Source organism: Barbus barbus, assembly GCF_936440315.1.
Source record: "Barbus barbus genome assembly, chromosome: 28".
Taxonomy (NCBI): domain Eukaryota; kingdom Metazoa; phylum Chordata; class Actinopteri; order Cypriniformes; family Cyprinidae; genus Barbus; species Barbus barbus.
In genome coordinates, this window is record NC_136756.1 from 17,190,784 (window position 1) to 17,212,089 (window position 21,306).

General features: G+C 40.9%; 2 protein-coding genes across 4 annotated transcripts in view; one reads left to right on the forward strand and one right to left on the reverse strand.

Annotated features, from left to right (window-relative positions):
* LOC306848553 (semaphorin-3B-like) overlaps positions 1–10,116 on the forward strand; it is a 34,644-nt gene extending 24,528 nt beyond the window's left edge. For all 3 annotated transcript variants that reach the window (XM_079383180.1, XM_079383182.1, XM_079383181.1), the window contains exons 5-18: positions 479–598; positions 693–786; positions 874–993; positions 2,873–3,015; positions 3,129–3,243; positions 3,350–3,419; positions 3,890–4,034; positions 4,347–4,566; positions 4,654–4,742; positions 5,075–5,116; positions 5,208–5,365; positions 5,952–6,007; positions 7,044–7,183; positions 7,374–10,116. In XM_079383180.1, the coding sequence (XP_079239306.1) occupies positions 479–598; positions 693–786; positions 874–993; positions 2,873–3,015; positions 3,129–3,243; positions 3,350–3,419; positions 3,890–4,034; positions 4,347–4,566; positions 4,654–4,742; positions 5,075–5,116; positions 5,208–5,365; positions 5,952–6,007; positions 7,044–7,183; positions 7,374–7,859 (1,998 nt within the window). In that variant the 3' untranslated portion in view covers positions 7,860–10,116. The remainder of the gene's footprint in view (positions 1–478; positions 599–692; positions 787–873; positions 994–2,872; positions 3,016–3,128; positions 3,244–3,349; positions 3,420–3,889; positions 4,035–4,346; positions 4,567–4,653; positions 4,743–5,074; positions 5,117–5,207; positions 5,366–5,951; positions 6,008–7,043; positions 7,184–7,373) is intronic.
* An 8,131-nt stretch (positions 10,117–18,247) lies between these two features.
* The window catches only part of sema3bl (sema domain, immunoglobulin domain (Ig), short basic domain, secreted, (semaphorin) 3bl), a 34,642-nt gene continuing 31,583 nt past the window's right edge, over positions 18,248–21,306 (reverse strand). The window contains exon 15 of the mRNA XM_079382305.1: positions 18,248–20,918. Coding sequence (XP_079238431.1) covers positions 20,451–20,918 — 468 coding nt within the window. The 3' untranslated portion in view covers positions 18,248–20,450. The remainder of the gene's footprint in view (positions 20,919–21,306) is intronic.

Here is a 21,306-nt window from a genome sequence, read left to right on the forward strand (position 1 = left end):
GTCGTCTCTTCTCTTCCACATTCCTCTCTTTCGCTCTCTGTGCTTCATCCCTGCATCCTCTCCCTCTACCCTGGAATTCAGATGTTCCCACTCGCTCATGTTGTCGTAGTGATTCCAGGCACTCTGGGAAATGTGGCATGCTCCAGCGAGCACATTTACAAAGGAAAAGAGAAACAGAGAGATTGTATGTGTCCATGTGTGAGAGTGCAAGAGATTACAGAGAGTTCCGGGATCACAGCGAGCAGGGAAACGTCAGCTCGTGTCAGACTGTCGTCAAGGATATGTAACACAATGACGTTTCGTTTCTGATCCGTCACATATGTGGTCCCTTAAGAGACAAACGTATGTTTTTGTGTCTGGCTCTGAGCTATTGATAGTCAATCCAGATGTTGACAGTTTCCCTGCCTGACAGATGAACTGGTGAAAGTATGTAAAATATGTCCTTCATAAAATTGATTTGTGCGTGTGTGTGTTGCAGACGGACTGCGTAAACTATGTGAAAGTGCTACACCACTATAATCGGACTCACCTGTACGCCTGTGGGACAGGGGCTTTCCACCCCACCTGTGCTTATGTGGAGGTGGGACAGAAGATAGAGGTAAGTGTGTGAGCGTTTGGAGGCGTGTGAATGAGTTTGTGTGATATACGGCAGTTGGCCAATTGCACTGCTTTATTTTCCTTTTTCTCTTTAGGATCATGTGTTTAGAATCGACCCCTCTATGGCAGAAGATGGAAAAGGAAAGAGCCCATACGACCCACGCCACACATCAGCATCTGTTCTAATTGGTTAGTTGCCACTGTTCAGCCTTCTGTCTTCCATTAAATGCTGTTACATCATGTCTAAACAGTAACCATTTCTACATCATCACATAGGTGATGAGCTTTATGCAGGTGTGGCCACTGATTTGATGGGACGGGACTTTACAATCTTTCGCAGCATGGGACAAAGGCCCTCCATACGAACAGAACAGCACGATTCTCGCTGGCTTAATGGTATGTATGTGTATGAGAGAGACAAAACTCATTACAGGAATAAAAATCTTGAAAAGAAAACATTTTTAAATTGTTTATCTTAAGCCCTGTTCAGACTACACAATTTTTTTTTGTAGGTTACGACAGTCACTGTGTCAGATTATGCGATTTTGATTTATAAAATCTTGTCCTGATGTGAACAAGAAACATGTCAGACTATACGATGCTACCCGAGCATTGGGGAAAACGCAATTTCTACCAAGGTGAACGCTAGAGCCCTGCATTTCAGCCCAGGCTTCGATCGGCCGATTTTCACGTCATAATTCAGATGCGGGCCGGGCCTCGGGCTTGTTTTAGGCTTCTCCTTATTTTCTATTTTAGACATCCATAAATTAGTGATTAAAAAAAGTTGCTGGTGGTAACAACACGAGACCAGTCATTTAAAGCTTTCTATAGATATATTTATCATGTCTGTGAGGCATGTATTCGCTGACTTTCGGTTCATTTTTGTGAAGCGCTTCTGTTCAAGACGAGATGGCGCATCGTTTTCTTTATTTTATGACATTATTTTATACATTATTATATATAAACCTGACAATGGACACAAATCTGGATTGCATGAAGAGAATGGACTGTAAGAGAACTGAGGTGAAATAGTTTTTATTTTACCTTTTTCTACTGTGATAGCGTAGTCCCTCGTCATAAATGCAGGAGTATTGTTGCTGTAGCTCCACGGACATTTCCTCCATTGTAAAATTACACCTAGCAAGACCGATACCCTTGTCTCTCTTTCGTTTCGGCTTGTTTGAAAGCTTGTACAAAGGTGCTTCTGTGCTCCTATTGGCCAGTGTCACAGATGTGATGGAACTTGTCCTGTACGATGGGGAAAAAAAATTAAACATGTTAGTCTTTCTGTGTTGAGGTCGTGAAGCATCGCAGAGGTGTCGTGCACTATTACACACTACACCAGATGAAACGATTGAATCGTGCTTCCCGACGCCCATTGTCGTTTACGAATCCCTACGTCAAGCAGATCGTGGCAAAATCAGGCTAAAATCGTGTGGTCTGAACGGGGCTTTAATCTTCTATTATTATGGGTTATGAAAAGGTTCATATTTTGTTTTGGGAGTCCCCAAAAACAGGTTGACATGCATGCAAGGTCAAAAAAACACGTTTATTGTCTTATGCATTTATTTTTACCTTACTTGCTCAATGACTCATTTTTCCAAACCCCTCCTTTGCGTGACGCTAATCTGAGGTGATTGGTGGATTGGTCTCATTTTCATTTCATCATGCCTGTAATAATTGATAAAGCAGCATTTGTGAGCACAGTGCTGCTTTGTGTACAGCGTTACCGGGGAAGCAACTATTAGCTGCAACTAGTGGCAAAGAATGAATTTGCATTTTCATTCAGACCAACGGGAAAGTGGGCGGGAATATGCTAATGTTTCACGTTAACATGAAACGGCTTTGGATTCATTTTAAAAACGACTCGTTTCAGTGTTTCAGAGTCGACTCTTTCTTTTGAGAGACAACTTTATACATGGTGCACTTTCAGATTTAAAACGATGTTTTCATTCACTTAGAGCTATGATACACGCTGCATGAAAGGTAATTTTCAAAAATCCATAATAGGGGCACTTTAAAAAATAGGTTTTGTTGCAATATTATAAATATTTTAAAGCCAAATTAACATCATGTGGTTTAACCAACCATCCCATCATAGAAAGGATGAGCATATCCTACATGCATTTTAAATTTGATATTTTTAAAACATTTTCTTCCTCCTTTTCTTTATCTTGCACACTCTTATTTGTCATTTAGCCATGTGTTTAGATGCATCTTTGTTTTTCTGTTTTTGTATAGTGACACTGAGTCCTATGATAATGTTGTGTTTCAGAGCCCAAGTTTATTGCAGCATTTGGTGTTCCAGAGAGTGAGAATCCTGACGATGATAAAGTCTTCTTCTTCTTCAGAGAAACTGCTGTAGAAGCTCAGGGATTTGGGAAGGTTACATATTCCCGGATTGGTCAGCTCTGCAGGGTTAGGAGCAGGATTTATCATCCCTGTTTTATATGGTTTTACTAAGCCTAATAGCCATTGGCTGCAGTTTATCATTTTGATTTGAATTTGTGTTTTTTGTTTGTTTTTTACAGAATGATATGGGAGGACAGCGCAGTCTAGTAAATAAGTGGACGACATTTCTCAAGGCTCGTCTTGTGTGTTCTGTACCAGGCAATGATGGCACTGAAACACATTTTGATGAACTTAGTAAGAACTTTATATCTCACACACACAGACACTAGGCTTAAATTATGCTTAAGTTATAGCTGGCAATTGCATTTCATTGCTGTCTGACCTTTGTCCGGACCTTTAGGGGATGTATTCCTGCTGCAGACCCGTGACCGAAAGAACCCGCTGATCTACACTGTCTTTACCACCTCAAGGTCAGAGTTCATCAGAGGGTTCAATTCTGTATTAGTTTACTAATCTTCATGTCGTTACAAACCTGTTCGACTTTTTTTGTAGAACACAAAAGTAAATATTTAGCAAAATGTTGTTTTTTGTTTAATTGAACTTAATTGAAGTAATCAAAATTATTCAAAATATCTCTTTTTTTTGTTCCACAGAAGTCATAAAAACAATGGCATGATGGCTGAATTTTCTTTTTTCTCTCTCTTTTTTGCGTGAATTGTGCCTTTTAAATAATTATTTAAATAATGGATTGTATAGGAAGTATTTACATTTACTGTATGTCATCACTCTATTTTGAAATACTAAAAAATATTTAAATTAAAACATTTAGGGTGAATTTAGGTAAATTGGGCATTTTTAATAAGAAAAAGTGCCTGATCTCAGCATTTGTGTAGTCACTTGTATGTCCCTGTACTGAAACGTGTGTGTTTGTGTCTTACAGTAGTGTATTTCAAGGTTCTGCAGTGTGTCTCTACACCATGAATGACATTCGCCGGGCATTTTTAGGACCTTTTGCCCATAAAGAGGGACCCAATTATCAGTGGGTTCCATTCCAGGGTAAAGTGCCGTACCCACGGCCAGGCATGGTAAGAACAGTTTCCTTACATCTCACATTTATAAACAATATTTCAGAAGTTTAGGGTCGGTAAAAGTTTTATGATTTTGTGAGAGAGTTTATTTTTTTGAGGATTCCATGATACATTTTTTCACGAGCGGTAGTGTAAACAAACTGAAGCATCAATGCCATTTCAAAACAAGTTTGTGGGAATATAAACTTGTTTTGGTAAATGTTAGTAAAGTAAAAGTAGATGTAGATTGGTTTGGATTCGCTGACCTGGGTAGAATGTGAAAGGATTGGGTTTCAGGATTCTACTGATAACTCTTTCTCTCTTCCGCAGTGTCCCAGTAAAACGTTTGGGAGTTTTGAGTCCACTAAAGGTTTCCCTGATAACGTAATCCAGTTTGCAAGGCACCATCCATTAATGTTTAATCCAGTCACTTCACTGGGAAGCCGGCCGCTGTTCCTGCGTACTGGAATACCATACACCTTCACTCAGATTACTGTAGACCGCGTCAACGCAGCTGATGGACACTATGATGTAATGTTCATCGGGACAGGTATAATATTGACTGAACATTGGTGAAACCCTAATCAGTCTTTACTGGTTGTGGCTCTGGTTAAAGCCTCTCTGTGTCTCTTTGCAGATGTCGGCTCTGTGCTGAAGGTGATCTCTGTGCCCAAAGGAAGCTGGAGTAACACAGAGCTTCTGCTAGAAGAGATTCATGTCTTTAAGGTGAGAGGAGTGTGTGTGTGTGTGTGTGTGTGTGTGTGTGTATACCTGGTATTCATCACATTATGAGGACCAAATGTCCCAACAAGGATAGTAATACCAGTCAATTTTGACCTTGTGGGGACATTTTTTTGGTCAGCCATCAGGAAGCAAGCCTATAAATGACAAAGAATGGAGTGTATTGAAAATCTGAAATAGCAGAATGTTTCCTGTAAGGGTTAGGTTTAGGTGTAGGGTGATAGAAAATATGGTTTGTACATATATAATTATACATTAATAATTACACATTTATAATTCAAATTAAACATCTGTAAAACCAACTGTTCTTATTGCAGGATTCTTCATCTATTATCAGTATGCAGATTTCCTCTAAACGGGTGAGAATGAGAGCTATTTTTAAAGAGCATTACAGAAACACATTAAAGCAGCGTGTTAGTAAATCATGCGATTTTCTCTCTCTCTCCACAGCAACAGCTCTATGTTGGCTCAGACACAGGTGTTGTCCAGGTGCCTCTGCACCGTTGCAGTATGTATGGTAAAGCTTGTGCCGAGTGCTGCCTAGCTCGAGATCCGTACTGCGCCTGGGATGGACACACCTGCACACGCTACCTGCCAAACACAAAACGGTACAGCTTCAGGCATACTGGTTATTACATGGCTTTGTTCATACACATTGTATAGTGGAGTCTAAAATTCTGTGACCAAATGAATGAATGAATGATGCATTTATATAGCGCTTTGTGTATTGCTGTACACCCAAAGCGCTTTACAATCATGTGGGGGGGTCTCTCCTCTACCACCACCAGTGTGCAGCATCCACTTGGATGATGCGACGGCAGCCACACTACAACGGCGCCAGTGCGCTCACCACACACCAGCTACAGGTGGAGAGGAGAGAAATTCATAGAGCCAATCAAGTGGATGGGGATTGTTAGGAGGCCATGATAGACAAGGGCCAGTAGAGGGAATTTGGCCAGGACACTGGGGTTACACCCATACTCTTTACGAGAAGTGCCATGGGATTTTTAATGACCACAGAGAGTCAGGACCTCGGTTTATCGTCTCATCCGAAGGACGGAATTTCTAAATTCAAAATAGAGAAATTTTTACTATTGGTCTCCAACTATTGGACACCACTGTATTGCACAGTCAGACCTGAGGAGTATGTTATGCTAAAGGCTTTTTAATATGTTTGTGCATTGATGTGTGTAGGAGGTTCCGGCGTCAGGATGTGAGGAATGGGGATCCTAATGCACTCTGCTCAGGAGGTAATACTGCAACACCTCTGTTAGACTAATACTCCATCTCTCTGTTCTCACTACTGCATAGTTATTCATTCACAATGTGAATTTAAGCAGTGGTTCTTAACTGGTGGGTCACAAGTCTGCTCACGAGATAAAGAAAATAAATAATTTTTATTCAGAAAAAAATTGATTCAGGAAAAATATATGAAAAGTGACAAATACTTTTAAATTGAAATTTTAAAGTTTGTTCTTTCAAAAATGCTGTTTATCAAAGAATCCTGCAAAAAGTATCATGATTTCCACAAACATTTTAAGATGCACAACTGTTTTTAACATTGGTAATAAATGTTTTTCAAACAGCAAATCAGCATATTAGAATGATTTCTGAAGGAACATGTGACACTGTAATGGCTGCTGAAAATTCAGCTTTTGCGTCGCAGGAATACATTTATATTAAATTCTATTAAATATATTAAAAAAGAAAACAGTTGCAATAATATTTCACAGTATTACACTTTTATTGTATCTTTGATCAAATAAATGTAGTTTTGCTGTGCACAAGTCACTTCTTTCAAAAAAATGTAAAAGTCTTCCAAACCCCAAACTTTTGAGCAGTACTCTATGTAATAAAATATAAAATGCTAAATGCAAAGGCCAACAAAGAAAGGGTTGCATGACATCTTCAAGCTAAATGTAAAAGAAAACACAACCCAGACTTTATTAATGTCAGCTTCAATTGCAAAATTTCCAAATGCCCAAAAATACCCACTTTTCACACTGTGAATATAATGCTGTTATGTCCAGGATTACTTGAAGCATTTAAAACGGTTGATTTTAGTTTTCATGGTGCATTGTATAGAAAAAAAATAAGTATAAAATTGTAATATTGCCAATATAACATTAAAATTGTCTTATTGCTATTGACCAGAATATTAATATCAGTGCATTATACACATTATTGAGCCTATGCAGTTCATAAATTTCTGTGTTCAATCTATGATGAGTAACCAGATTGTCTAATCTCTTATCTGAATGTCTCATACATTGCGATGTTTTGCAGACCATCAGAAGCAGCGTGTCCTGGAGAAGAGGCTATATGCTGTGGATGGAAGCAGCTCCTTCCTGGAATGCATCCCGAAATCACTACAGGCCCAGATTACATGGACCTATCAGAGGCACCCAGAAAACCCACGGGAGGAGGTGAGAGAGAGAAGAGAGAGCAGGCTGGGGCAGATATGTGGGGTTATTATGGGAAAGACGGATATAGACGGCATTGATAAGAGATGAGAAATGTGTGTCTTCATTTAAATTAAAAACTTTCATTCTCTCTCTTATCAGTGTGGTTATAACTGATACTTGATGCAATTATTGTGTGTGGGTGTAATTGCAGGTTCGTCTAGATGACCGTGTTTTGCAGACCGAGCGAGGCCTGTTGCTAAGGCGAGCCGTGCGTAGAGACGGTGGCGTGTATCAGTGTCATGCGATGGAACATGGATTCACCCAGACCCTCCTCGCGATCACGCTGGAGATTTTGCCTTTGGCTGGCTCTGCCCCTTCAGCTCCTATCCCTCGCAGCCCCGCCCACTCCCACGCCAATCACGGGCAGTCCATCAATCAAAAACTGTGGTACAGGGACTTCATGCAGTTGGTGGATCACCCAAACTTAAACACAGTCGACCAGATCTGCGAGCAAGTTTGGTCACGCAAGCACAGCCTATCAGGGAAGGGTGCTCCAGATCCAGCCAATGAGGCGCCGGTTCATGACCCACTGCACTCTAAAAAGTGGAAGCACCTGAAAGAAGTGAGGAAAGGGCGAAATCGCAGAACGCACGATGGGAGACCCGCCCCCAGAGCGCCGCGGAGCGCAGGAGAGTAGCGAGGGATGAGATAGAGTAAAAAAGAGACTGAGAGACAAAGAAATAGCAAAAACCACTGGAGGTGGACAAATTCTCACACAGCATCTCATTCAGTGACTGTTTATCGCCTGTTCTGCTTCTTATTACCTCTGTGACGACACTCCACTGCCTGTTATCAGTCTCTATATAGTCTATTGCCCTCATCTCCAGTCTGAAGACTCAATCTAGTGCCCCCACGACCCCAATCCCGCTCCCGCCAGCATCTATTACTCCTGATGGTTATCCAGAAACCCACACTCCAACCATCTGAATACTAACACAAACTCAAGAGGTCCCAAGTCCAAAAAATCCCTTTGAATTGTAACAGGAAAAGCTTTGATCGGAAATTGAAGAAACAAAGACATGCATGCGCTGCATAAACACAGGCTCTTGTGGACACACATTGAGTAAATCCATGCATACTCTTCTTTGTTTTCATCTGGGTGTTTGTGCAACATGTGTTCTTAGATTAGATTCTTCTCTCACTTTGGCCCTAAAACAGAGACCCTTGACTCACCAGCACCATATGAACATAAATCACTCTTCTTTCACTGCTTGAAGACTTAAAACACAACATTTCAAGCTAACAAAAGAAAAAAAAAAGAGAAAAACTGTACATTTGTGATCTGGTAAGGTTGTATAGCTACTGTAAGAGTGTTTAAGTAAATGTTTTTTTCATGTGACGGTAATTCTATACCTTGTAAGCGGAAAGGGTTCAGTGAGATTTACATTTCTGTCAGTTCTGTAAAGTAACAAAGGTTAATTATTTTGATTATGTGTTGTATGCGAATGAGATGGACAGAGCATTAATGTACAGGGGCATTATGGTCTGAGACCAGGCAAGGAAAAACCCTTTTAGACACTTTTTAGGTCTAAACTAAAAAAAAGAAAGTCAGAAGAGACATGTATATGTGTCTGTGTAATAGAGATTTAGCTCCGCCATATATATTCACCGTAGAAAAAAAAAAGTGTTGTGTGAGCATCATATACCGTAAGACCAGCTAATGTATTATGTATGCTCGATAATGGGTTAAATCAGGAAACACAGATCCAAGGCCCTCTGAAGAGAAAAATACCCAAGAAAAATGTCTTTAGCTCTCACTCTGACAATTCAAATGAATATTTAACACATTCAAAGAGTCTAGCCAATGGTCCATTTATTTTTCATCGACTCTTTCTGTCTTTTAAAAATAGCAGTGTTGAATTTGTCGGTAAATGCATGTTTACAAACGTTCAAAGCCAAATTTCTTTTTTTATTGCATTGCAAAAGCGGTATGGGAGCGAGTCAGACAAATTCTATAAGTTTACCGTGGTAATTTTTCTGCACAAAATACCATAGTAGGCTATTTTAGTCATAGTCGCTAACTTATAACTGTGGTAACATGATATCCACCGCAACAAAATAGAAGAAACTATCAGTATTTTATACTCGATGGTGGTCAGCAAGGTGAATGGATGGTGCTGGCGCAGGAGGGTCTCTTGGTTTGAGCGCCCTCTTCTGGTGTCTGTGGGGAATTTGTGGTTCATGCTGTGTCGAGGATGAGAGAAACGTGGCACTGTAAATGGATGTAAGAATGTTTTGAGCGGAACTGGTGGATTATCATGTGGTAGTATTTATATCAGTTTTCTAAAAGTTGTACTTAATGGTTATTTTTGCATGACTTAAAACGTCTTGATGAGCGTTTTTTTATACAATGGTAAGACCATGTTTTAAAACTGTCCTGCCTGATTATCTGGTGTTTTCAGCATATATTTATGGCTCGATAAGCTAATGTGTTGTGGTGGTTTGTGATGAAACTGACCTACATGTGTAATGTCCATTTTGATAGAGGAGAATATGAGAACATCCTTGTGTGTATATTTTGAAATCCTTTCCCTTTTGAATGCATATTTAAAGACCAAACATAATTCGAAAGTAATCATTTGGGTCATTTAAAAGACTATTCAAACAACATTTCAAATTCATCTGATTTCTTTGTGACGCTTCTCAGCTTTTGAGAGAGAGTGTAAGAAAAAAGCGGGTGTAGGCTATGTGTGTCTCAGTGTGAAAGAGGCTCTTGTGTGTTTGTGCCATTAAATATTAGGATTTCTGTACATTGGGGAAAAGTGTGAGTTGCGTTTTGTGGACAAGTCGAAGGCCAAAGTTGACGTGAACACTGTATTATTCCCTGAGTATTTTCTCTGTGGATTGTTGCATCAGACTGTAAATGATTAACACAATAAAACATACAGTTACCTAAAAATAACTCAGTTTTGTTTTTGATAGAGCAAGAGTGGGAATTGAGAAAAAAAAAAAAAAAATGGTATGCAGTAGTGCGATCTCACCACTCGAGTACGCTGCTGTGCTGTGCATGCTGTGTTTCACACTAGTTGTCTCACTTTGAACAGAATATTTTCAAGTAAAAAATAAAAAATGTAGCATAAAAAAAAATGAATAAGTGAAGGAAATGTGTGGAACATTTCTACATTAGCCTTATAGCCCAGAAAAATATAACACATTATAAAGAGATAAGAATTAATAAAAAGATTACTTTTATGGTAGTTGTATTATTGAATATGCTATAAAGACAATAGAAAACATGGCCACTTGCTACTCGCCACTTCAGAGGCTGCATTTAAAGGCTGCATACATCATCAAGCCTGGTTTGTTTCAGTTAAGTGAGCATTACATTTGCGAGTCAAAACCATATTACAACAATTTACATTTAACTAAGAATAAGGGTCAAATTTATAACTATTAATATAGACCCTTTTTCTGTTAGTAAACAGTGACGTTTTTCTGTGGGTGGAGTTTAGGTGGAGGCAGACCGCTTCACTAAAGCTAGTTTTGAAGTTTGTTAGCTTGTTTTTTTTTTAACAATAACTGGAGAAAATCCGATTTTACCTGCATATGTAAGGTCACTCGCTGTCTGGAACCACCATTGTTATTTGAAAAGGTTAACTTTAACGGAGAAACCAGATTGGCCGACTCGCACAGCTTGGTCCATGTGACAGGATTGCCTCTGGTTGAGTGACTCACATCTAAAGTGTATAGACAAATTCACCATGACTATCTCGTCATGAAGATGTATATGCATTTCAATTACAGGCAACTATTTTTACAGCTACATTATTATTCCAGCCACAATTCATCACAACAATGTACAATTGTGATGAATTGTACAATAAATGATTAAGCACAATAATCTTCAGTTTGTTGTTTTACACACAAGCACGCAGACATTATTTCATACATGCCAGCCAGTCGTGAGATGCATAAGAAATCTTTAGACGCACTCATAACAGCAAAAGACAAAACCTTTCTGATAAGTGTGCGCGCTGCAAAACGTCTCAGGTTACGCATGTAACCTTGGTTCCCTGAGAGTAGGGAACGAGACACTGCGTCCTCTAGGGGTCGCTATGGGGAACGCTTTGGCATGACCGGTCTCTTGAAGCATACGTAACCTGAGACGTTCCCTTTCGAGGGAACTTCGAACTGCGTCCTCTAGGGGTCGCTATGGGGAACAAAAAACTCACGCCACCATGCTGAGGGGAGTGCAAGCCAAGCACAAAAGCCAAGCACTAAGTACCAACTCTACCCGGCTAAGGGAGTTGCCCCTGGGACGGTAGGACGGCTGTCAGTGACATTATCCCCTTCGGCCAAAGGCCTGAGCTGCATACCCCAGAATTTGCCTGTTAGGGGCCGGGCCTCCTGGACCCAGGGTAGAGCTCAAAGGCTTGGAATCAGAAGAAGAGATTCCTTTAAGGGGATTCAACCAAGTGCCTAGGATAGTAACTAAGTCTTGGCCTGTCACCCAGGGGCTACTGCTTGCTCTGCAAGAGCTCGCTGAAGGAACGGTCTCAACAGATCCTTGGTAGCAACACCCTGTTCAAGTAGTATCACTGGGGATACATAGGTAGAGTAGGGCCAAAGGTGAAACCGGTGCCTGACGGACTCAAAAAATGGGCACGAAGCCGCAGCGCGTAACCCATGCCATACAGGATGACCGCAAAAACCCTTGGTGTGCGATCTTACCACAACGTGGTTTTCAGAAAGTGCACAAAGACTAGTGTGCACACTTACCATATCATGGATTTGTAAATATTCTCGGGAGGGAGCAGCATGCTTAAAGGTGACCCTCTATGCTGAGGGGAGCAAAGCTAGCTCTACCAACAAGGAGAACAACTTAACAGGGAGACAGAGAGAGGCCTAACAACCTGAAGTAGCTGACTCTCAGAGCTGAATTCTTTCAGATGCCCGGGAGGGAGCAGCATGCTCATAGGTGACCCTCTAAGTGAGGGGATCAATGCTAGCTCTACCAAGGCAGAGCTCTGGAGAGCGGAGAACTTAACTCTCAGCATGAGAGGGCACTCAGCACATAAACAGGTAGAGTGGGGCCCAAGGTGAAACCGGGGCCTGACCGACTCAAAGACAGGGTACGAAGCCGCAGCGCGTAACCCATACAGTACAGGATTTTAGAAAGACCGCAAAACACTTGGTGTGCGATCTTACCACAACGTGGCTTTCAGAAAGTGCAGAGACTAGCGTGCACACTTACCATAACATGGATTTGTAAACACAGTCTTTTCAAATGCTCTGGAGGGAGAAGCATGCTCATAGGTGACCCTCTATAGTGAGGGGAGCAATGCTAGCTCTACCAAGGCAGTGCTCTGGAGAGCGGAGAACTTAACTCTCAGCATGAGAGGGAACTCGGAAGCTCAGAAGGGAGCGGCATGCTCATAGGTGACCCTCTAAGTTAAGGGGAGCAATGCCAGCTTGACCAACAAGGAGAGCTCGAACAGGGTAACTCAACAGGGAGGCAGCATTACCAACTTCCTGGTGTCACTGCCACAGAGCTCATAAAGAACCTCCCGCAGTGAGGTTTTGGAGCACTGCCATGTTCATAGCGGCGCTCTCAGCCCTTGGGCTGAGGCGGGTACTTACGACACAAACTGGGAACAGGAGGTGCATAGCTAGTTCTCGCAATGAGGGGAGCACACCCTAGCTCAACCAGAAGGCAGTGCCATAAATTCTATACATGTCTGAAGAGCTATCGCTCCTCAGAGCTAAAAGCACTCAGGAAGGGTTTCCACAGAAACACCTCTCACTCGTACCTCCGGGAAAGCAGTGTACTCAAGCCCACTCCACGGAGAGGTGAATCACTGTTTCAACCGTAAGGACAGTGTGACTAAAATCTCAGGAAGCCTCTCGATGCGATACACGAGTAGCGCATCCTGGTTGGGGCAGCTTCTCGAAGCAAACACCTAGCCAGGAGCTCAGGGAGCACTTTACGGAGCAATAATCTCCAAAAAAGGCTCAGCCTGAATGGAGGACCCGCAAGTCCTGGGTTGCAGTTGCTATACTGGGACCTGAAGGCCAAGGAGGCTACCGCAGAAGCCTAGCGATTTGGCTGCATGATCTAACAAGCATGAGGCCGAAGATGTAGGCCATCATTCAGGCTGGATCTAGTAATGACAGGTGAGACCATACCACAGGATCGAGAGGGCTCCTGGAGTGCAGTACAATGTGGTTAGAACATGTTATAAATCATCTGTCCAATAACTGCAGACAGATACCCACCTCATAATTCCTACTGATAGGGAAATTACTGATAGGGAAGATTTCCCATCAGGTCCTTTCCCTGTTCTGCCCATGAACCGCGAATCGCGGGCAATGGGCAGATAATTCTCACTGCACTTGCATCGCGCAGCATGTTTAGCTCCAGTGGGAGATAAATACATGAAGATTACCTCCGAATCAAGCGAGAACGGAGCCGCCGCCGCGAATGCATCGCTATTCCAGCGAGAGGCGAACGCACTCATGCAGACACGGGTATTACAAAAGGGCTGGTAAAATCACTCTGGACCCCTCGCATCCAGCACACAACCTCTTTGAACGGTTACCGTCTGGTCACAGGAACAGTTTCTTCCCTCAGTCAATACATCTCATGAACACTCAAATAAACGTAGAACACACAACTAAGTCATTATCCATTCACCACACTCACTTATTTTATTTTTATTTTCTCATTTCTAATTTGCACATACTTGACCTGTACATACATAGTCGCCTATATTATATATTGTGTATTTTTTATTTTTTTGCTGCTTTGTACATTGGTTATTGGCTATTTCTTGTTATTTTGTTTTATTACCTGTGTCCTGTCCTGTTACTGTCTTTCTGTTGCACTGTGGAGCTTCTGTCACTATAACAAATTCCTTGTATGTGTAAACATACTTGGCCAATAAAGCTCATTCTGATTCTGATTCTGAAATTGGGTAAAAAGTGAAGCACTCACCTTCCCTTTTTGTCAGTAGCCCCGCGAAACGTCACGATGAGCACACGAGCGCATTCAACTCCCTCAAGAGCTGAACGCGCTTGCTCTTCACCACACCCACACAACCCGCGAGCCGTGTGAAACTTCGGGTATCAGAACAAAGCCTCCGTGCAAGAGAACATGCACTCCTAGTCGTGCTTAGCTTCTGCTAACATAAACAAACGGTCAGTGAAGACGAAGAAGAGAATGACGTATTTTCCCGGCGCTGTGGCCGCACAGGAAATAACGTCATAGGCTGTCGCCGGCCAATGGGTCTCATTCACTAAACATGCGTACGCACAAATTTTTGCGTGAAATGTGCGTACGGACGTTTTCACGAATAAATCATGATTCATCAAAAACTTTCGTACTAAAATTTATTCCACACGTACGCAATAATCATGTACGCACAGGGCCTTATAAGCATGTATAAAGAACCCCACATATAATTAGATATGTTATGTACAGGGTGGTTGAAAAGTAACTAGACGTTAAAATTGATAATACAGTATAATTAGAGGTCCAATTATATATATATATATATATATATATATATATATATATATATATATATATATATATATATATATATATATAAAAATTAGAGGTCCAAACAACAAATCACCTGATCTATGCTTATATAAACGGTGATTATTGTTTCTCACCTTGTGTTTGGAGGCATGGCACACTTGGTACTGCTTGAAGACATTGCGGCGCGTGCTCTAGGAGAGAGCACGTCTTTAGAGAGCACACAGCAGGGCCGGCGCCAAGGGGGACACTCGCGGGCAGTGGCCCTCCAAACGAGTTACCGTGCCTCCCCACTTTCTTCCTCTCCCCTCCTTGCTGAACGCGATCGATCTTTAAAGCGACAGTACCGATAAAACAGCGCACATAAGAAAGCAATTGAACGCTTTAGCGAGCGTCAGCAACTGCACCCCCCCCCCCCACACACACACACACACACACACACACACACACACAACGTGATTTGTGCCCCCCAGAAATTTAAATGCCCCCGGATGGAGGTGCCCTGGCGCCGGCTCTGGCGCACAGATATGTTTGCTGAGAGTGACGAATGGCTGTTCAGTTGCTTTTAAATAACACATTTTTTCGGGCTTCCACCTCCGACAGCAAAATCTCACGTTCATTATCGTTAAAGTTATTTTTCTTTGTCTTTTGTTTCGATGCCATAATTGTCTTTCTCTAGACGAAAGCCCTTATATGGAGCTGGTTTGGGCGTGTATTATGCTAATCACTAACCTCGTGCACGCGGGCGCTCTTTTAGAAGACTCCAGATTCACTAACAGAAGAACGAGTTTAAGAACAAGCTCATGTGCGTACGCACGTGTTGTGAATTAGGCGGAAGGTTTTCGTGAGAAGTTCAAATGTGCGTATAAATACGAAAAACGTAGGCACTTATTAGTGAATGAGACCCAATGTTATTGTCGTGATTAGATATATGCTTCAAGACACCGGTCACGCCAAGGCGTTCCCCATAGTGACCCCTAGAGGACGCAGTTCGAAGTTCCCTCGAAAGGGAAGCGAGCATTTTTGACGATCGTTTCTGTCCAGTCCACTCGTTTTATCGCATTTAACCACAGTTGTTGGTTTTTGTCTGGCAGTGGCGGCAGGTAAAGCCATAAAATTTCTAATTGGAGCCTGTACTATGTCGATTCTGGCACCCAACATCACAACAAGATGATATTTGAAGCTCCTTAATTAAATGAATATGCGCTGGTTTGAACTGGCCGCCTCTAGTTTTCTCTTTGTTTTGCCTCCAGCTGGCACTGTGACGTAATCGTGACGTCAACAAAAAAAGGGTCTATAATGCGACATCCGAAGGATGCAGCCTTCCATTTGAGAACCGGCCTATGTCTGCTAACTGGCAACGTCTCTTTCTGTGACAGCTGTAATGATTAATGATGCCAATTATTGCTAATTAACCCTTCATTAAACTCCTTAACCTCTCAGACTCTCATTAGAGGTGTTGACTCTAGAAAGCAGGGTCAACAGATCTTCTCACTGACTCACCTATTGATTCTTGCACTCATATTCATTCTTCGTTTCTTTTCTGTTTCGTTCTGTCTCACTCAGCATCAGACCGGAGTGAGAGCAGGAGAGTATAGAGAGGAGGCTGAAAAAACAAATAATGAGGTGGAAGAGAAGCGACAAGATGAGAGGAGAAAGATGAGTTTGTACAAGTGGGGTAGAAAAACACACCTCCCTGGACAATAAAAATGAGTTAAGACTTAATTGGGCTTCAGAAAATATTATATTTGTGGATCTTATTACAAGGGCTGTGGGAAAAAGAAAGAAAATGTGTATGTGGATTTAAACTTGCACTAAACTGTGTAGTGAAGCCCCTTGATAGTGATTGAGTGAACATGGTCTCTCCATTTATACTTTGCAGTCTTCATTATTCTATAACTGAATGTTTATTTTCACACAGCTGTGCTGCTCAGTGTAGTGCTACACAGGCGTGGAAACACAGGTATGTCCGATTGGATGGTGTTTGTCCATGTTTCTAAACAGGAAGTGGGTCGTTGGTGTGAGTCAGTGTTGACCGTTCCTGCAGCTGCTGTGTTTCAGTTTACATAAGTTACTTATGCACACTTCTGCTGTCTGAAATACTTTGTGTCTAAGCTTTTTCGAGTTGCACTTCAGATAAATGTGAGTAATATGTGAATTATAAGTTTGATTTAATGTATAATTCCTGTCTGTATTGCAGACAGTACAAGATGAGCCAAAGTTTGGCCCATACAGGTTTATGTCTTTGGTCACAAATTTGTGTTGCAAATTACTAACTCCAAATATGAACAACAGCATTGATGCCTAACATAGTTTAAGATCAAACTCTGATTTTTCTCTGTGAACATACTTTACACTTTCAGACACTGGCAATTAGAACGCAAGACTGTGGCAAATGAAACAATGCATAAATATACGGTATCAGTCTAATGTAATCTAGACAACGGATGCACTTATTACTGCCCTTTAGTGTGCAAGCCTCTCAGATTTATTCACTTTCTGATCTATTACATCCAAAAATGTTCTGCAGTAAGAGACATAAAGAGGTAATTATTTGACTCCCTTCCCTCCTAAAGTTGAAAGAATCTTGAAAGGTTATTGTAACAACAAACTGGCTGTGATTCAAACACATGAAGGAAATACATTTTTTCACTTTATGCTAATGCCAAAGTGAAATGGTTCCCATGCAGCCAAACACCAGTGGATCCACTCAAAATGAAGCGGAAAGTTAAAATATTTTTAGAGACATATGAACTAAACTTTCATGTTTTTGGAAGGAAATGTTTGACTGTCATGATCTATGGGCACTCCTACTTTTTGTAAATGAAGACAAGGCACAAAAATAATAATTAAAATAATTTCAGAATTCCAGAAGGTTTAAATGCGTAATGTTCTTCAGGGACCACACGAAGAACCATTAGCGTTGCTAATCAGTTGCTAATAGTGTTTCGAGTAATTCATGTCTTGCACCAATAGTAAGGCATGGTATGTGACAAAGTTTACTACTTCAGGCCAGGGGTCTAGAACAAATAGCAGTAGAAACAGTGATGTTTGACTTAGCAATTAGCTTTTTAACACTGAGAGCAAAACCACGGCAGAGTTTGACAGTTATACGATGCAACCGTATCCACCTGCTAACTACATCACATATAAACGCACATTTGGGCCTCGTTTAGCTGGTGTTTCGATTCTGGCTGGGTCTGGTCTATGAATGTCTTTACTGATTTTTATAGCTCTTTTACTGTGGTCTGTTCTCCAGCAGAGATGTATATCAAAGCACAGGCGCTTGTTGTTAATGTCGAGCCTCGTACTGACTAATGACACTAACGTATGACCTCACTTGAATGGAGTCATTTATAAATGAAGCACTGACAAAGACAATCTCTGGAGAAAAATACCTTTTCAGTTCAGCATGATAAACCAGCACACGTTGGAGAACATAAAAGGAACATCTGTAATGCTGAATGGTCACACCCAACCCCTGGGTCCCACTAAGAGGGGGTCGCTCTCCACAGACCCCATGTGAAACACAAACCAATAAAACTCTCTGTGAAATGTTTTTATTTATGTATCATCACTGAACCAAACACAGGTCGGAGTTTTCTGCATGCAACAATCACTTTTAAATAACATAAATATATCAGACACACTAGTTAAAACACTGCATTTGTCCTGTGTATTTTGTCTACAGATAAAATGTGCTAAAATCAACAGCGGAAAAAGAGAAATTGTGCTGTTGATATTCTTGGAGGTACAGAACAGTTCCTTTCAGATTATTGTTTTATGTTGTGTTTCAAAAACTTATGACACATGCGGTTCAAATCAGAGCAGTGCTGCTGTTTCCATTCACAAAAAGCAGTTTCAGTGCAACTAGTCTATGCAGTCAGTCATGTCAGGGCATTGAACAGAAAATTACAAGTCAGCTTGTTTCTTTTGCTTGGTTTGCTCCAGCGGTTTGATGATTTTCCCCTGAAGTTTTTAAAGAAAGCAGTATTTTTTCCAGACCTTTCTAACTATAAATAAATAAATGGTTCAAGTGAGACAGGAGTTTTTAGTTTAGATGTACAAAGAAACAGAAAGAAAGTGAACAGTGACAAAAGACACCTGTTCGTATCAAGGCTACTGCAACTGCTGAACAGCGTTTGCTAGAATGAATAGTAAAACATCAACTGTCTAGTTTTACATCTATTAAAGTTTGCTATATGGTTAAAACTCGGAAATACTTTATAATAAGATTCAGTTTGTGAGTGATGTACAGTCAGGCAGTCGTTGTGGCAAAAATAAACGGTTATTCACCAAAGAAATAAATAAATGGACATGACACGGCAATTATATTGCAGTAATATTAAGTTCTCTGAGGTAATTTCCTCTACAGTTGAAAACGGACACCCAAAAAGGCGAAATTTGTGTGAAAAAAGAAAGCGCAAATCTGTGATGTGGTATGTAGAGCTAGTTTTAGTTGCAGTATTGCAATAGTCAACAGAATGCTGTGATTGACCAGTTGCATATTCCAAACAGCCGCGTAATAACATGAACTAACAACAAACAATGGTCACACTTTATTTTAAGGTCCAATTCTTGCTGTTAACAAACCATTAACTATGACTTTTGAACTCCTAATTTGCTGCTTATTAATAGTTAGTAAGGTAGTTGTTAAGTTTAGATATTGGGTAGGATTAGGAATGTAGAATATGTTAATAATAGGCATGCTAATAATCAACTAGCTAATAGTGAGAATGGGTCCCTATACTAAAGTGTTAACTGAACAATTTTTACAGCATTTATAAGTTTAGGTTAGTGTTAATTTATGAATATACTACTGTTCATTGATAATTAATGTCCATAATAAATTTATGTTAATTTATACAATGTTAAAAAAACAAGTATATAATTAGAAAACACACACACCTAGATTGATAAATGCTGTAAAATTCATTGTTATTTCATATTAGCTAATGCATTACTGCTCCGGGTGTGTGTTCACGGTGTGTGTGTGTGTTCACTGCTGTGTGTGTGCACGTTGGATGGGTTAAACGAATTCCGAGTATGGGTCACCATACTTGGCAGTATGTCACTTCACTTCACTTCACTAACTAACAAATCGGACCTTACTATAAAGTGTTTCCAAAACATTGCATTGCAAAAACTGAAAAGGAACCCTGTACAAAGTTCTGAAGCTCAAGATTGTGAAGCTTTGTTTCAAGCTGATTAAGAACAGTTCTGTTGAAGTCTCAACAGTCGTCAAACTATGACTCAGTTACCAGAAAACTGTCTAATTAGTCCAAACTTTTATTTCTTTAGAGCTTAATGTACTGGCAGGCTGGGTTTAGTTGAACGCTGCCATAGTTCTCAGTTGAGGAAAGGTCTCTGAGCATTATGCCCAGTTGTATCACAGCCAGACGCATCTTAAATGAATGTATGTTTTTTGGCACCTGTTATAGCAGGGGCAGCGCTCCAGTCAACTAGTTCCATCCTGTCTACCCTCATTTGTTCCAGTAAAAAGGTTTTGCAGCTGCTGAGTTTTTAAGTGAGACATACAACATTAGCCACGGTCTACTGTGAGGTGATGAGGGGTGGCTGCCATGGTCACGGGAACTTTTGGAGAGGACGCTCAAGAATGTCCTAATTAACACAGAGAGATCTTGGACTGGTAGACACAAAACCTACAATATTTTACAGCACCACAAACAAAAACAAGTATGTTTACTTTCCATTGGAAGTCCATTTTGCTTCATGTGGGTCTGTGTTTTACTCTTGTGAGTGGAGGTCCCGTGGAGAGCGGATTCGGGATTCTCCCGTGCTCTTCTGGACTCGTGCTTTCCGCACAGAGTCCTGCGCTTGCCGATATTTGTCCATCATGCTTTTGTGTTTGCGTCTCAGCTTCTCATTACACCAAACGCGTTCGCAGTACTGCTCCACCTGCGGCAGGTTTGAAGGACCAATCAGCTGCAAGACGTCCTTGAACCACGCCCTGGCCGGGCCACGATTGACAGAGGCTGTGTTGGTGGTGCACGGTGACCATACTTTATATTTGCTGTCACGTGATAGGAGGTCTGATAGGGTGTCTGCGTGTAAGACGTCCAACCAGAAGCGTGAGAGGGTTTGTGTGAATCCGTGTTCCCGAGATCGACACACATAGATGCCTTCATCCTGACGGAGCACACGGCGGAACAACAAACCTTCATCTGTCTTAATGACACGTTCATCTAGTAACACCTAAACAAAGAGGAAATGAGAAATTACCAGAATTTGAAAAAAATAATAATCTGAAATTCGATGACACCTAAACGAGCACACTTAAAATTAATACATTTCATTCTGTTAGATAATCAAACCAAATAGGATCTGCCAAATAAATACTGCTAACTTTACTTTATTTTTTTGCAACAACTTTACACCAACTGGTCCCAAGATCATTTTTGTGGATATCTAATTGAGAACTATGGACATGTTCCAAGTTTCCCAGACATATATATTTATATATATAATTTATAATATAGTCTAGTTTGGTTTGAAAATTATATTTGTGCTACAGTATGTTTTTTTAAATGAGTTTCTCAATAGTACTTTGTAGAATAGTTTGAACTTGTGTTGCATCTTGACT